Source organism: Gambusia affinis, linkage group LG08, assembly GCF_019740435.1.
Source record: "Gambusia affinis linkage group LG08, SWU_Gaff_1.0, whole genome shotgun sequence".
Lineage (NCBI taxonomy): Eukaryota > Metazoa > Chordata > Actinopteri > Cyprinodontiformes > Poeciliidae > Gambusia > Gambusia affinis.
The window spans coordinates 1,916,505-1,933,672 of NC_057875.1; the positions used below are offsets into that span (position 1 = coordinate 1,916,505).

Here is a 17,168-nt window from a genome sequence, read left to right on the forward strand (position 1 = left end):
AATGCTTCTGTGTGATGCTTATTAAGCAGAAAGTAAGACGGCATTCTGGAAGAGGAAAAGGATTCCAGCGAAATGTTCTGATCTTTAAAATCCTCACCTGTTGGCCTCCTTTGACTACAACCTGCTGAAAGACAATAGATACTGTTTTTTTATTTAATAGAAACTTCAGCCTAAAATATTCATGTATACAAAAACATTTCCAAGAATATTTGATTGCGATCGGTTGATGATAAGCAGCAACACTTGTTTTGAAACATCAATATTTTTCTACCGAATCAGATTTAAAAACCTAAAATCTACTGTAAAATATTATACAATATAAATGGGTGATTAACTTTACATTTCTTCAACTTGAAAAGTAATTATCAGATGCAAATAATATATTTTAGATTATAAGCCTTCAAAGGACAGTAGGTTTACAAATGTTGCAGCTGCTGCGTGTCTCATCTGAGCTGATCCCAAAACACTCACGATTTCCAGCAACAGCTTTTCAACTTTCCAAAGTGAAACATATCTGCTTGTTGGGAAAATAAAAACTAAAGTATTTCACTTGCTAAAACAGCAGTGTACCTTTTTGGGCAGTAGGATGTGAAAAAAGTGAAAGAGTAAAACAGAGATTGAGTTTGATCAGCTTTGAGTTTACTGGTTTCTGTTTATGTTGGCGAAAAAGTTTTGGGCCATAGACAGACACGATAAAGGAATGTTATTAACAATTGAATTAACATCATTTTGCAATAATTAGAGAATTTTTGCTTTCAGTTTCAGTTAAAACAAATATGATAACGTTGAAACATTTTTCTAAACACAAAGGCTGTCATGAAAACGTCTCATGCCTCACCTACAACAGACCACACACTGCGTCTGCTACTGCACAACACACTGCGTCTGCTACTGCACAACACACTGCGTCTGCTACTGCACAACACACTGCGTCTGCTACTGCACAACACACTGCGTCTGCTACTGCACAACACACTGCGTCTGCTACTGCACAACACACTCCGTCTGCTACTGCACAACACACAACCTACACACTAACAAGTCACAATCAGCTGCTAACAACACACCACAGTCCACACACGTCCGGCGCTACAGTTCTGCTGAGGACTAGAGCTACTAGACGAGAGGATCCAGGACCCAAACAACCACGGGCCTCCATGTACCTTCTCCTTCGCTCTCCTCCCTTTAGACTCAACTTTCCTCTCTTCTGTTTTCACTCCTGATGGTTTAGTCGGCACAGCTCTGATCCTTTCTAGCTTTTGCTCTTCAGATGTCATTTTTTTCATTTTGAAATTCTTATTTTCATCCTCTTCCTCCTCCTCCTCTTCGTCATAATTATCATCTTCTTCTTCTTCTTCTTCTTCTGTTTCTTCTTCTTCCTCCTCCTCTTCATCATTGCTCATATTTTGTTTATTCTTGGGAAGAGCTACTGGTTTCTAAACAGAAGTAATGATGACAGAATGAATGGTTCCATGTTGAATATTTTTCTCCAGCAGGTAATGATTTAAACCTCCAAAGCCTGAACAACAACCAGATTCTGTCCAATAAAAGACATCGATCCCCTTTCTAATTCAAAATGTGTAAATACAGATACACATACAGTCATGTGAGTAAATTAGGACACTCTATGGCAGACTGGACATATATTCATGAAAAATTCCAGTGACATGAATAAAAAGTATAGAAAACTTTTTCTTATGCTAGAAGCAATTTATGTCAGGTCATAAATTAGGACTCTGTCCTAAAATGACTGTAATCACACGTACAGGTGTATCACAGCAGGTGTTCTCGATTAAAACATCATTACTCAGCATTTTGAAGGATGTTCGCCCCGTTAAAACCCAGAAACGTCGAGCTTGGTGCTCCTCACTCTTAAACTGAAAGTGGTGAGATTCAAAAAGCTCTCTAATGTTGGCTTATGAGTGTAGTTAGGGATTTAAAGAGTTTCTAAAGAACATAAAATGAACTGTTTTATGGTAAAGAAACAGTCTAAAAGAAGTGGGGAAAACAAGGTTTGACTGTCCAAAGAAGTTTAGTCTAACAGCAGACAAGACGCTAAAACAATCTCCAAAAAACCTAAGATGTAAAAGTTAAGGCTTGTACTATTGAAAAGAAACTGAACAAGTTTAACTTTAACGGAAGATATGCAAAGACGAAACATTTTCTCTGAGGAAAACATGGAGGTCCAAAGACAAAACGTCCCCAACTTTTCTTCAACTATAAATCAAAATTATCTTGATATCTTTTGCTTAATGAGAAAAAAGTTGGATTTATGTTGTTAAAGTGACATAAAATCACTTTGTTTTCTTGTTAATAACATCAGTATGAAAGCATTTCTTAAAGAACTAAGTATTCAATGGGCGTCCTAATTTTTTAACATGACTGTATTCAACAACATAAACCACAATCACACACAAACTGTCTGACTAAATAATCTACAAACCACCAGACACTACTCTGTACCTTCCCCCTTTTAACTTCCAGCTCCTCCTCTTCTTCTTCCTCCTCCTCCTCTTCCTCATACTCCCCCTCTTCATCCTCACTAAACTCAATATCCCTTTTAGTTGGAGGGCGCGGCCGGTGAAGGGAAGCTCCTGATTCACTGAACGAAGTGGTGGACTGAGAGAAGAGCAGTGGGGATGAGTGACAGGCCATGAGTAGAAAAGACGAGACTGTTCTCTAACCAGTCAGAGCATCTGCTCAGACCTTTCACAATAAAAGCACAGTTTAAATAAAAAAAACAGCAAGCTGCAGCTGCAGACATTCAGTCAGAGTTGGAATAAAGAAGCTGTGTGATTCCCCGAGGAAAACTATAACATCAGTAACATAAAAAAACAAAGGAGCTTTTGACCAAAATTATGTTATAAACTAGGCAGGAAAACAATTTTTAAATTTCTTTTTTTATGGTTATTTTTGATATTATGACATTGAGTATAAGGGACTCAATGTCCCTTATACTCAAGGGACATTGAGTATAATTATCAATAATTTGATAATTTGATATCAAAAATATCAAATTATTTTTGATATTATGACATTGAGTATAAGGGACTGGAAGAAATAATAATAATAAAATGTGATACTTTTACACGTCCTTGTTGAAGAACAAGATGGAGAAAACTGATCCAAATTGTTACAGATGAAAATAAGGAAATAGGAAAATTAATCTGAAAAGAAATAAATACCAGCAAAAGTAATTTGCCTTTTAGAGTAACATGAGGAGAAGTAATAATTCTCCATAATAAAATTATTAGAGCACTGCTCCTGCAGCATATTCATTACAAAGACAGATAGAGCTAATTAATCAGCAGCTCCTTCAAGAGACCATTAGTCACATTTCTTTCAGGCTTTATCTTCTTCAGGCACTGGATAACTTTCCGTGGCTCAAATTAAAGGTTTACCCTGAATCAAATCATTTCCAACGTAAAAAAATAAAGCATGGTTTATAATTAAAAGCTTTTCCCCATTACTAATGTAATTTATTCAATCCAAATGAAACACAAACAAACTTGTTAGAAAAAAAGGAAACAACGGAAAAGCAGCAACAACTTGGCTGCATTAGTAAGAACATCATTAAAATAATATTATTGATCCAGTTTCAGCATTATTAGTAGAATATCCATCATCCAGACTGGGTCAGTTTTACAAGATGGATGGACGGATGGATGTTGGATGCATTCATCCAATATCCATCCATCCAACATCTATGGATGGATCAGGTGGATGGATCATAGACAAATGGATATATGTTGGATGTCTGGATGGATGTATAGATGGATGGATGGATGGATGGATGTTGGATGTACCTTCTGCCTCTGCTGGATGGTTGTCATGGCGTCCGGCTGGAACTCCAGCTTGTCCGTCCGGCAGAGCTTCCAGTAGAGGATGGAGATGATGACGACGACGACGAGCAGCGGAACCACCACGCCGATGACGATCCACATGTTGCTGTTCTCTGAGTCGGAGGGAGAGGACGCCATTTTCTCTACCGCTGGAAGCAAACACCAGCAGAGCGACAGGATGACACATGGCGCTTTAACAACAGCCGCAGTAATCTGGCCCAGAGAGGATACTCACGCTGAGCCAGAACGCCCTGCACACGGTAGCCCAGGACAATGGCGGCCCTCTGAACATCCAGGCTGTTCAGCAGGCCGGCGGTTTGGACAGCAGGCATCCTCTGACCATTATGACCCTCCACAAAATACACCATCTCTGCTGGATTGTCGGCACCCTCCAGCCGGCTCACACTCAAAACCTGACAGACATGCAGCGATTTCAGCGTCGACTCAAGAAAAACGTGGACTTATATTAAATGTGTTTTTGTTCTAATAAAAGCCTGCAAGTGAATTTGCATATTAGCTTGCTAATGTTAACTGAATATGTAGCTTTGTACTAAATATTCAGTTATATTAAAGCTAAAAATCCATTTTAGAGCTAAATAGCTTGATAACAAAATATTTAATTTGGAGCTAAATACCTATCTCAGACCTAATTATAACTTTTAAGCTAAATTGTTAGCTTGCTAAATGAATCAATCAAATCAATCAAACTTTATTTGTATAGCACATTTCAGCAGCAAGGCATTTCAAAGTGCTTTACATCAAATCAAACACAAAAACACATTGCAACATAGAATCAACAATAAAAACTCAACATCAAGTCAGATTCCGTCAATAAATTTGCAATTGATTACGTTTCAATATTTGATTCAAATTTAAAAAATTAGCTTAGAAATTAAATATTCAATTTGAAGTTAAACATTTGCAAATAAACAAACAACACAATGAAAATATGATTTTGAAAAATGAACCCTCATTTTGTGCTCTTACAACAGTCTAAATAACCCAAATTATTGCTGTTAATTTTTGACTGTGTAAGTTTACAAATGTCTCCCTATTGTTTCTTTATCTTCTTCATGTTGTGAGAAGAGTTGATGTTTCCTAAACTGTACTTCCTACCTTAAGTTTGGAACCACGTCAGATGGGTTTTGACATACTTTTAGCTGGATTGCAAGAAAATAAATAGCAACTTAAGGAAAAGGGACGTTATTAAATAGAGTATAATTGTCTGGTTTCTATTCTAACCGATCACCACTCATCATGACATAGTTATCCTTTCACTTAGTTTCAGTAATTACCTCATTAAATGTTTTATCTTTTCCCTCAAATGTTTCCATATTTCTTCTTATCTGTAGTTATTTTAAGCTTTAAGTATCAGTGTACACCACACTGAGCTTCACCACCAACCCTACGCTGTAATTAGGACGTTAGAATTTGTTGTGTTATAGATATTTCCACTTTCAAACACAAGCAGCTGGAAAGAAGAGCTTCCAGAAGCAAATGAGCTATTCAGGGACGCAGCCTGCTCTCTAAATTAAGAATGGAATATCTGATAAGATCCTAACGAGCAATGTGTCATAACTGCTGTGGGAAAGAATGATTTTATAATGAAGAAGGCAGTGCCTCTCTGTCAGTGAAACACAGCAACTCTGAGGAGTCGAGAATTCATTTGAAGGCAGAAAGTAAAACTCAAAAGATTTGGAAACAGCATAGTTAGCAGGATGCTATGAACCCTCAAAGGAAAGTTTGAGCAAACTGAACTGTAATCTTTATTTTATGACTGGACAAATATTATTTTTTTAAAATGGTTTAATACATTTACTGCTGTTGCACAAAGTCCAAGATTATATAATGTACCATCTCATCGATCGATCACAATGGGCAAGGATCGACTTTGTCCGGCTTTCTAACCGTACGGCCAGACAGAGATTTAAAGAGATGCAGTAAAAGCAAAGGAGGTGGATTAGCAGTGCCAGACAACAACTGGTGGAGTCATTCAGGACATGTTACTGTGGAATATTGTCTCTGCTGCTGGGATGCTGAACTGTTAGCATGTCATGAGGCTGTCAAATAGCAAAGTCTTCAATCAGAGGCTTCTTCAGATTGGTTGCAAGACCAACTGCTACTGGAGATCCTCTCTGCCCACAACACAGCACTTTGATGATTCTTGGATTATATCAGTTGCAGTATTTAAATTTCCCTTTGGGATTAATAAAGTATTTTTGAACTAACTTAAATTGAAGATAGCAGTTCATGATATATAATATCACATTTCTTTAGTTTTTCTTCTGGCACACTTAAATGTTCAATGTCATTTGTTTTAAATAAAACAACTCAAATACTTTAACACATTTTTAAATGATGATTTCGTTAAACAATTCTCCAAAACAACTTTGCTCTGTGCAAAACTTTAGTGCCAGACCTAGATAAATTACAACAAAGTATTAAGCTAAAAAAATGTTACTATGAGAATAAAGAATAAAATTATTCCCAGTGCATCGATAATTCCTCCAGGAGGTGACAGGAGAACCCTGAACAACATCTGAAGCTCACGGATTAAATCAGATTAAGCAAGACCTTTGGAAAAATATTCTGCTGACTGACAAAAGTCAAACTTTTTGCAAGATGTGTGTCCAGTTCCATCTGGTGTAAAACTAAGAGTATTTCATAAAAAAACAACATTTAACTTATGGTCAAACATGGTGGTGGTGGTGTGGTGATCTGGTGCTGCTTTGCTGCTTTAGGACCAGAACAACTCAACATCATTAAAGCAACTCAGGAAACTGTTGGGCGGTCAGTTTGTAACCTTAAGTCTGAGCAAATTTGGCTGCTGACCCATGATGATGTCGCATGACCTTTGACTGGCTGTTCATACAGCCATCATGTGGTTGAATTAAAACATTTCTTCAATAAAGGTGTCTCAACATTCCTCCATGGTGATGTAAAAGATTTATTGGTGGTAAAGGTGATAACTTTGAAAAATGCATTAAATATTTATCTATACTTGCCATCAACAGAAGTTGCCTCGGGGGCAAATACGAATCTGATTAGACCGGCCACTGTTTAAATGGTCCCCACTTTATTATTGTGTGTGTGTGTGCGTGTGTGTGTGTGTTTGAGATTCTCCCGCTCGGTGCCCTCAGGCTCTGCTGCTGTCTGTGGAACAGGAAAGCCTAATGCTCAGGTCGTGTCTGGGCAGGCGACCTCATGCAGAGTCAGTTCTAGTTCATGCACAGTTACTAGAGTGGAAAGAGGTCAGCATGAATGTGTGTATTATTGCCCCGCCGCCCCCCTCTAGTCTCCTCTTTTATCTGCTCAGAAAGCCTCATCAGGTATTTTCATGGGTGACAACACTACGCCTATTCTGTCATGGTAGATCAGGGCATCTGTCTGACACACAGGATGTGAATTAGTGTGCAAAAAAACACTAAGAGACGGTCAGCTTTACACACAGGCCAGCAGTGGATGATCTGGACTGTGTGGATGGTCAGACAAGTTCAGAACAATATCAATTAAATATATTTAAATTGATTGAATTAGGATCATTTCTGAAGCAGAATGTTTGAAATTATTACTCCGACATCCACATTATGAACGCAGATTTTATAAAGTCAAATAAAAATATTCCTCATAACACGTCACTTTTATCTCCGTATGTGGCATTCACTCATTCTAAGTTCATGTCTTTGAATGAAAGACTTTGCTCTGTGTAAAACTTTAGTGCAGCTACTTTACCAAAATAGACAACTCTTAATCATCTGAACCGAAGGATCCAGACTGAGAAAGGGACCAAATGAATAATTGATCTGCTGTTAGCAGGTCTGTGGCTCTCCCCAGCCGGCGAGTGAAAAATTGAGGAAAAGCGACAGAAATCTGAACCCCGTTAGGTGGAGGTTGTTAAGTGGCTCGTCTCCTGGGTAAATGGGATGCTGTTGCCATGGAGAAAAAAGCCACATCCTGCCCCCTTTGGAGATGAGATGAGCAGGTGCAGAGGGGACCCACAAAAGATGAAGCTTGATTAGTAAAGCAGTAAGGTTTTCACTGGTTACTGCAACTCACATAATGAGTCTGTAGTCCATCCCAGCACTGAGTCTCTACCGTTTATAAAGACATTAAAAGTAAACAGAGGCATGAATCTAAAATATTTAGGAAGGTTCTGTTAGCTTAGGCATGCAGTTGCAGAGTTGATGTGTGTGTGAGAGTTTGTGTGTGTGAGGGGGTGTGTGTGTGTGGGTGTGCGTGTGTGTGCCCATGGTTTGGTTTAGTGTGGAATAAATGTGTGTTTCAACTGCAGGATCTGTTTCCAGGAACCAGAGCTGCTTTCTGGGGCAACTATTTACCCCCATTAGTTTCCACTGCATCTACTGGGGTGAAAACAGAGAACCAGACAGACGTTTACCCCAGAAAAATCCCCTGGTATGGAGGTAGTACGTCTTCATTTACCTTAAACTCTTAGGTGGAGGTTTTCTTTGCTTTTTGTTTTGTTGGAGAGAGTGCCAAGCATTTCTGATTTGTTAATTTTTAATACATTTACTTGAGTTTAGACTCATCTGGTGATGATTTCTGATTGATTTCAGATTGAATAGCTGACATTTCTTTTACAACTGCCCAGTTATTGTAAACTTTAGAATTTAAAATTATTTCTGTTCTGAGGCACAATTAAACTCAACCACAGTGCTCTTGGATCATTAAAGGGGCATTATGAATTTACCAGGCACATAATATCATCTAATATCATAATAAAGTGCCATAAAAAAATCTAAGTAACACTCTGGGTTTGTTTTTGGAGAATAACATTATAATATGATACAAATCTAAAAAAAAAATAGTCAACTTCACATACTTTAAGATTTGAAGTTAGTAAACAAGCTGCTGCTCCATTTGTGATTTATCCTCAAATGGGACATATTGCACAACATTTAAATAATAAAACCTGCTAATGTTACAAACTTCCTTTGATTTTTATACGATTTTAAATCTCTGGCAGAGCGTCATCACTGTGCAATAATCCCAAACTGGAGAACACTATGGTTTAATCTAGGCCAGTGAGTTTTTGTTCTCCCATCATTTAAGAACAACTAGACGTCTGCACAATATTAATAAAATGAGTTACTTACAGCTTTTAGAGGACTTTTTTTGTGACTTTATACAAGTTATAAAGTGTAACTGCTGTCAGGAGTTTTGTTGGTGAAACCTATTACATATTGTTTGTTGTTTCTAGATTTTCTGATTAAAAAACTACAAATACAGAAAGTTACAGCAGATTTAAGCTCATGTTTTTTCCTCTAACGTTTTGAATGAGTGCAAAGATGCGCTACCTGTACGCTGCTGTTGCCAACAGTGGTTGCTCTTTTGACCCGTCTGATTTGTCCCATTACTTCCCCGAGCAACAAGGCCACTCTGCGCTCCATGTTGGCTTGAAAGGTCCGTTCGCTCATTTTCTTGTCCAGAACACCCAGGAGAACTATAAATACACCAAACGTAAGTCATTTCAATCATGATTGTTTTCAGTTTATTGACTGGAGCAGAAACTGGAACCGTTGTACCTGTTCTAACCCAGGAGGAGCGAAGCAGCTGACTGGTGTTCAGCTCTGGATAATGGAAAGCTGAAGGAAAAAGAAGTAAGCATTAATGATCCAGCGGGGAATGAAAGCAGAATTATTTTTCCACATTTTAGTACTCACGCTCTGCAATCTGCAGCACAGGGAAACCAATGTAGTAGCTAAACTCTACCATTGTGAGCTTCATTAGTGCGTTGCTGACCTTCGACCCCATAAGATAACCCCGAGAACCACTGACAGTGAAGATAATGTCTACTGGCTGCTTCATCATCTGTTGTTCCCCATATCTGTTTGTAGCCGTGGTGATGTTTAGAATCTGAAACAAGCAACAATATCTATGTTATCTTTCTATGCAATCGGTTCGTTTTAATAGTCATAAACTGTTCACACATCAGTCTGACTGCGGTTGCATTAGTTTAGTAACATGAACAACTATGCAAAAAAATAATCAGATTTCAGCAAAAAATCTGAATTGAGCATCAAGACCTTCATAACTCAGTTATTATGAGCACCGATTAATAAAGAGAGCCAGTCAATACACAAAAAACACAGCTGAGAACTGATTCACTAATTTAAAATACCCAGAAACAGTGAAAAATAATCATTTAAAATAGAATAAGTGTCTTGATAAAATGGCTTTGAATCAGTGTCACTGTGCCTGAAACTTCTGATAGACTAATATTCAATCACACTTAGTAATAATAATCTACAATTGCCCTGCTCAACGTGGCAGTGTGTTGAAATAGAAATTGCAACTAACTTGATTATTATTTTTTATTGAGTCTCACCACTTTAAAATTAACAATCAATACAAAAAAAGATCATAAAGCTAAATTTTCTCCAGAAGGTTTAACAGACAGTTGTGAACCTTCATAAAGTTCTAACCTAAATGATCACTCACATGGATGGTGAAGTTAGTTGATTCCTTCGACCGACGCTGTACTTCTGCAAAAGCCAAGATCAAACCTTTCTCCACGCTCTCAAAGAAGCTGCAGTATCGCATGTCAACATGACCCGGGACAAACTGCAACACTGCAGCACAGGAGTCACCGAGACACTCAGATAAAACGTCTGCGGCAGCTTCATAAGAAGATTTAAGGAGATGAAAATGCACCTGTGTGGACTTGGTACTTCCGGTCTGGTGTCGTTTGGTTAGGGGACACATACAGGAAGCGCCGGGCGGACCTTTGCAGAGCGTTGATGACAGATATGGCTGTGTACACAACTGGACCTGACACCACTCGGAAGACGAACTGTGGAGGAGGGCTAACAACCTTTACAATAAATATAAAAAGAGAATCACTTACAGTGATGAGAAAAGGTATTTACCTCTTTTTAGGTTAATATCAGATGAAAGTCAATAATACTGAATATTTATAAACACATACAACCATATTTGTCAGATGATTACCAGGATATGAAGGGAAAATGGGAGTTGGAAGCAAATACAATTATCAAAGATATAAAATGGGAAGCGGTTTGCAGTAAGAGGTCATAAAATTATAAAGGATCTGAGTTGGAAAGGAGATTTTTTTACAGCTAACAATGGAAAAAAAAAAAAAAAACTAAAACTGATTTATGTTGGAGTGACTGCAAACAAATTGGTAACTATTTGCATATTTCCTGTGATTGCCCAGTCTTAAAATCTTACTTACAATGGATCCAAGGGGAAGTTCAAACCATATTAAAGTTCAAATTGCCACTTGACTCCAAATATTATATCTTGAGGTTGAGCCCATTGGGTGGAGTTGAATAAAAAGAAAATTCAAACACTCTAAATCTGCTTAATGGTGGCAATGTAAATAAAAATGAGCTCTTGGCCCAAAATGCTACCTCCCACACTTCAATGGTTTAAAAAATGTCTACATGATGGAATGAAGTAGACTTGTTTATCGACTTGTCATTTACCACTTTGTTTGGCTATAACTATTTACTGTCTTCACTTGATATATTGATATTTTTTATTTTTATTCACCACTAGTTTGTGGAATCTGAACCAATACTGTGGAAAATGTACACCTAAAAATTGGCTCAAAAACAAAAGTGTTTTTGAATGTAGTTCTTGCAAAGTCGCTATTTGCTCTTTTTATAATGACAGATAACAATTTTACCTGCAGCTCCACTGACTTGTTAAATTCCACTTTCAGAATGTCTTTCACTTGAGATTTGGCAAATCCAACAGTCACCCCAGATGGGAAACCTTGCACAAAGCAGAAATTCGAGGTTGTAGTTTCTCATATATGGATATTTATTCAAACTTTACACATTAATAACAGCTAGGGTGAAAACAGACTTCAGACTTACCAGTATCTGTTAAATATGCAGGGTGGTCAACTTTGCAGAGGTACTGCCTTGATGTAGTTGATGGAGCTGTGGTTGTTTTGCTGGCAGAAGTGGTGATGCTAACACTAGTTGAGGTTTCAGCGGTGGCAGAAGATCCAGTTGTTGCCTGATGAGGGGTATTTGTGGCAGCTGGATTTGTGGTTGCCCCAGCAGTAATAACTTCACTGCTTGTTGGGTTTGTGGCCATTGTGGTTAGGTTATCCGCTCCGTCTTCCGTCACGCTCTGATCACCAAACATAACCGGAGGAACCAGCGTAACATTGTAAGACATGGATTCATTTGAAACTAGAGTCATATCGTCGGTTTGTTCAGTTGCAAATGAGTCTTGGGACATTAGGTCAGTTGCAATGGTAGTGGTGTTTTCAGGGGGTTCAGGAGAGAAGGCTACAGTTGCAGTTATGATGGGAGTAATGAGTGTAGGACCATCATCAAATGATTCTGTAACAAACCAATGGACATCCGTCAGAGAAGAAGATGACGCTAAATCTTCTGGTAGCAGAGATGTTGCACTTGGATGTAAAACTTCTGCTAAAGAAGAGTCAATATCAACGGTGAGCGTATGTGTAAACCAGCCTGTGGTGGAAACTGGACCACCCCCTACAGAGGAAGAGGAATCTAAGACGTAGGTTGGGACGATGGAAGGCTCAAGAAAAGACTCGGAAGCATTGCTCAGCTGGGGAGCGATCTCTGTGGTAACTATTGTAGTTGATTCATAATGAGGCCCAAACCCGGACAGATCGCTGGAGGACTCACCCTCTGTCAGATTACCATCAGTGGTGACATCTGTGGAGGGTGGAGCCATTGTAGCATTGAGGGATATCTCAGTGATATTCTGCCTGTACTCTGCTCTAGTTTCTGAAGCATTGCTGTCCTTCGTCAGTTGAGTGGTGTAATACTCTAAGCTGTTCATGTCAGGCAAGAGGACATCTGTTGGTCGAATTGTGAAGGCATCTCCCCAGTCGATGTCTGATACGTCAGGTGCATCTGTTCCAGCTACATCAGTCGGCTGCAGTAAATTGGAAGCCTTTGTAGAAAGGGAGGATGGATAAATGGATTGATGTGGAGGAACGGTGAGGTGTGGCGTCATGAGGCTGGAAGAAGATGAGACATAACCAGGGTGCCTGGAGGAGAGCGATATGCCCACTCTGGAAGGAAAGGATGTGTCGTACAGCTCCGTGTCGTCCTCCATATAGTATGGGTCTGAGAGAACCTTAGTAACCAGAGAGTAATCATCATTATCCGTGTTGAAGAAGGACATTGTTTCCAAGTAGTCTCCAGAACCCCAGTCCACATTCATGGTGTTGGTAGGGTAGAAGTCCTCCGAAGGCACCTGGTTATGGTCAGAAAAAACCAACGAGGATTGGGGGGTGATGAAAGGCACATGGTAGCCAGGAGCCATGATCTCATCTAAGCTAGATAGTGTGTTCATGTTCCGTTCAGATTTGTTCTGCACTATCTGGTGGCTTGAAGCAACCTTTTGACTTGCAGACTCAGACAAAGCCAGTTCAGGAGGTTCAAGAGGTTGGTTGGCCACTGAGGTCACGATTGACTGCATTTGTTTTAATGTCTCATTCTGCACCTGGCTTGAAGTTGTTTCTTCTTCATGATCAAGACCTTGATGAAATGTTGAGTTTCTCAAAGCAGAAGGATTTAAGGTTGTCAGAGACACATTAGACTGGAGGAGTTGCTTCCATCGCTTGGAATATAGAGAAAAATTATATTCCTGTTTGTGAGGATTAGTCCTAACCCCCCTTTTTTCAGTGGAGCTTGCAGCCGACGCCTCAAATCCCTGAGGAAGTTCAGTGGGGCTTAATGGTGGAGTTGTTCGAACACCTGTCTCCTCTACATAGACATTCCTTGGCACTACAGATTTAGAGTTTTCAGAAGCACCATGCCCTGATTTAAAAAGGTCACTGTCAGCAGTTCTTGCTTTGGAAACAGGTTCAGGGATGGAGAGCAGGGCACCCAGTGACTCCAGATTCTTAAAGGCAGTATAATGTGAGTCTGGTAAGGCGGACAGTGATGATCTTGTTGTCTTTAGAACCCCTCCAAGAACTTCGACAGGAGAGGTGTGTGAGTCCAACAGAGACTCGTCTGCAGAGGAACACAGATAGTGCTTCAGTCTGGAGGAAAGTAAACCTCTGAATGCTGGAGTATTATCAAAGCATCACAAATAAAACATCCTACATCAAAAATCAGATGAGGCATTTGTTCTTTACTTACATTTACAGCAATTATTTAAAAAACTCTAAAGACATTAAATTTGAATTCCACAATGAAGTTTTTCCAATACTGAATCAATAACAGGTCCCCAAAAATAGTTAGCTTTTTAAAAAACAAAGCTTATGTTCATTAAAAAGAATGAATAACTAAAACAGTGAGAAATGAAAGGCTACTGCCAACTTATATTACATATAAAATGGACAATAACAGTCAACATCGTTTAAAGAGAACAAAGTAAATCTTCTAGTGTGGCCATCACAAAAACAAGAAAAGGAGAAACCTGATTCCAAATAACCTAAAATGAGAGAAAGTTGCCTGGTTTAACTTTTAACACTAAATCAAACATAATTTCCTTTCGGAAGGGCCTCAGTTACACTGCTCCGATACAGACATGTTAAAAATAGCTTTGTGAGAGGAAATAGATCATAAATAATTCATAGAGATACATTATAGGCCTTTTTACAGTTCCATCTATGTGAAAGAGCTTATCGTGATTATGTGGTGATGCTGAATTTGTTTGTACCGAAAATCTTCAAAACAAACATCTTCAAAACAAACTGAACAACAACATGGCTGCTCATAGTGGACTTTAAAGGCACAATTTTTATTTTTGCCTGACGTTTCCATTAAGATCTAAATTGCTGTCTGCTGCTGCTCTCTGTAGTGTGGAAATAGACTCTGAGGATATTTTAATACTAACAAGTGAAAGCAGATCACCTATAAAAACATCAGAACAAATTATAAAAACTTCTACTGCATCATTTCATACAATCAGAAAGTGGCTGACTTTTCCCTAAAGAAAACTCCCGGCTTAATTATAACCTACATTGGCACCTTAATCAAGTCAGCATGCCCCTTTAGCAAAACCCGCCTGGAAGGACTTGGGAAACATCCAGGGTTTCTGTTCAAACGCTTTGCTGCTGTGCCAAGTGTTTGAAAGCAGCACACAGATTGGTATACACACACAAGTTCATATTTCTACCCATATTAGGACTTTGTATTGACTTCTACTCACTTTATTTACTACAATTATGCCTATCCCAAACACTTACCTTAACCCAAAACATTAGCAGTTTATTCCTAACCTTGAACAGAACTTAATTTACACCATGCCTCTAAACCTAACCCTTGACCCCAAAAAACAGGGTGAACTGCTTGACTGCTTTATGACCAGGCTTTAGTCCCCATAATGCCCATCGGTCTTCAGATAGCGAGAAAATGTGCCAGAGACGTACATACACACAGAAAACATTCAGGGCACATAATAAAGTGATTAGCCTTCAATGAAAACCATGTAAATGACAATAACAACATCTGCTAACCTGCTTTAAAAAGAACCAAAGATAAAGGAAGGAAAAAGCTACTCTGATGCACCGCGATCTTTCTACAGACTTTTAAAGAGGACCTATGCAAAAGTAATTTTTTTTTTTTTACACATTTCTGTACTTCCATTTGGGTTTCTACTTATTCTAACAACAGTTCAAGCACTAAAAAAAAGAAAAAAGTTAACGTATTTTGGCATCTTGTAAACCTCCCTATTATGACGTCACAATCGGCAGGCAGTACCCCTCACCTAGCAACCCAAGTTTCGCTCCACCCCATTCATGATTGGAAGACAAGCATGTTTGGTCAACTGGTTGGCTACAGGAAAAGACAACTGTCTTGTTTTTGACGTACCATTCAGAAACCACTGCCACCTCCTTGTTGGTTGTGCAGGAGGTTCTGCTTCTGCTTCTGGGTCTGACTCAGGGTCAAAGATGCATCATTTTAACATTGTGCATCTGTCTGCTGCTCTTTTATGTGAATAAAGTTTGAATAACAAGTTGGGGATGTGACTAGTAACAGCTTATTTGCATAAAAGTGAGAGAGCACAAAACGTTTAATCACTGAAATAATGTGTGGTTGAATGGTTGTTGCAGAAACACACATGGTTTCTAACAATTGATTGATTATAACCATTTATGTGGCTGAAAACTGCTTAAAAACTAAACAAAAAGGGTCCGACTCCTGCAGGATTTGCTGATGTCTGAGGTCAAGCTGCTGCTCGTGACCCCAAAATGTCAGCTCATCTAAAAAACGCCCCAACGGCCACAAAGGATTTTATCAGTAGTCACCTTTTTGAGACAACAAAGCTTGGGTGAAAGGACGACAAAGATAGCCACCTAGTTGAGATAATTGTGATTACTGGACGGCAATGGATGATAATAATGACTGAAGTAAGGATGACAACAGTGACATCCTTTCTCTAATTACAGACAGAGAAAGGATGGACCGTTTACTACAACAGCACAGTATTTGCTCTTTATTATCACTTTATGAGTCTTTTAAAAACTTTAATTTATAGCTTACAAAATATAATCAAATAAATGTTTGAATAATACCTAATTACTTCAACCTACAAAAAGAATTGATCCTGTTTTTAATGATTAAAACTTGGTCAAAGTTTATTGCAGCAAGCAGCAACATACGTGCTCAGCCTGGATTAGGGCGGCCATTACTGTGGGTAAAGTATGATGGAAGTCTCAGAGACGACACAGCAACACCACCTGTTCACTGAAACAGGAGAGGGTTCCAGTTGGTTGGCTGCACATTGTCAAGCCAGTCCATGAAACCAAACACCTGTAAGTCCATCAATCATGGTGCTCCGAGAGAAAACTGGACTGACTACTGAAGGACCAATTTTCAAAACTGAACTTGTGCAAAAAACTGCACTTTATTGTGAGGTATATAAATGAGATTCCTTAGCAGCATTAGGAAAACTTTCTAATTTTGGACAGATGTGAATAACCAACGTTTTCCTCACTTTTCGTTTTCAATCATCATTAATTCCTAAGTGTTTTGAACATCTGGATCCATATCTGCAATGAGCGGCAGTGGCAGTTCCTCCATTCAGCCAAATAGGTGGCATGCAGAGTGTTAATGCACGCCTGAAATGTGACAGGCTACCAGATGTTGCATCTGAGCCCTCCACTGAGTCAAGTCAAGTTAATTTGCGCATTTCAGCAATAAGGCAGTTCAATGTGCTTCACAAGATAATATTATGAAACAAGCAACATTGTCACATTTTGTCAAAATCATCAAGAATAATCATCAAATATATTAACCAAAAGCAGGTCTAAGCAGGTGGGTTTTAGTCTGTATTTAAAGGAACTCAGTGTTTCAGTTGTTTTGCAGTTTTCTGGAAGTATGTTCCAGATTTGTG

The 17,168-nt window shown here is 38.8% G+C and overlaps 1 protein-coding gene across 2 annotated transcripts in view; it reads right to left on the reverse strand.

Moving 5' to 3' along the window:
- The window catches only part of si:ch211-1e14.1 (UPF0606 protein KIAA1549), a 36,881-nt gene that overhangs the window by 11,634 nt on the left and 8,079 nt on the right, over window positions 1-17,168 (reverse strand). For both annotated transcript variants that reach the window (XM_044126062.1, XM_044126064.1), the window contains exons 3-11: window positions 11,705-13,837; window positions 11,512-11,600; window positions 10,515-10,674; window positions 10,302-10,432; window positions 9,524-9,716; window positions 9,386-9,445; window positions 9,158-9,303; window positions 4,078-4,255; window positions 3,807-3,991 (exon numbers count right to left, since the gene is read on the reverse strand). In XM_044126062.1, the coding sequence (XP_043981997.1) occupies window positions 3,807-3,991; window positions 4,078-4,255; window positions 9,158-9,303; window positions 9,386-9,445; window positions 9,524-9,716; window positions 10,302-10,432; window positions 10,515-10,674; window positions 11,512-11,600; window positions 11,705-13,837 (3,275 nt within the window). The remainder of the gene's footprint in view (window positions 1-3,806; window positions 3,992-4,077; window positions 4,256-9,157; window positions 9,304-9,385; window positions 9,446-9,523; window positions 9,717-10,301; window positions 10,433-10,514; window positions 10,675-11,511; window positions 11,601-11,704; window positions 13,838-17,168) is intronic.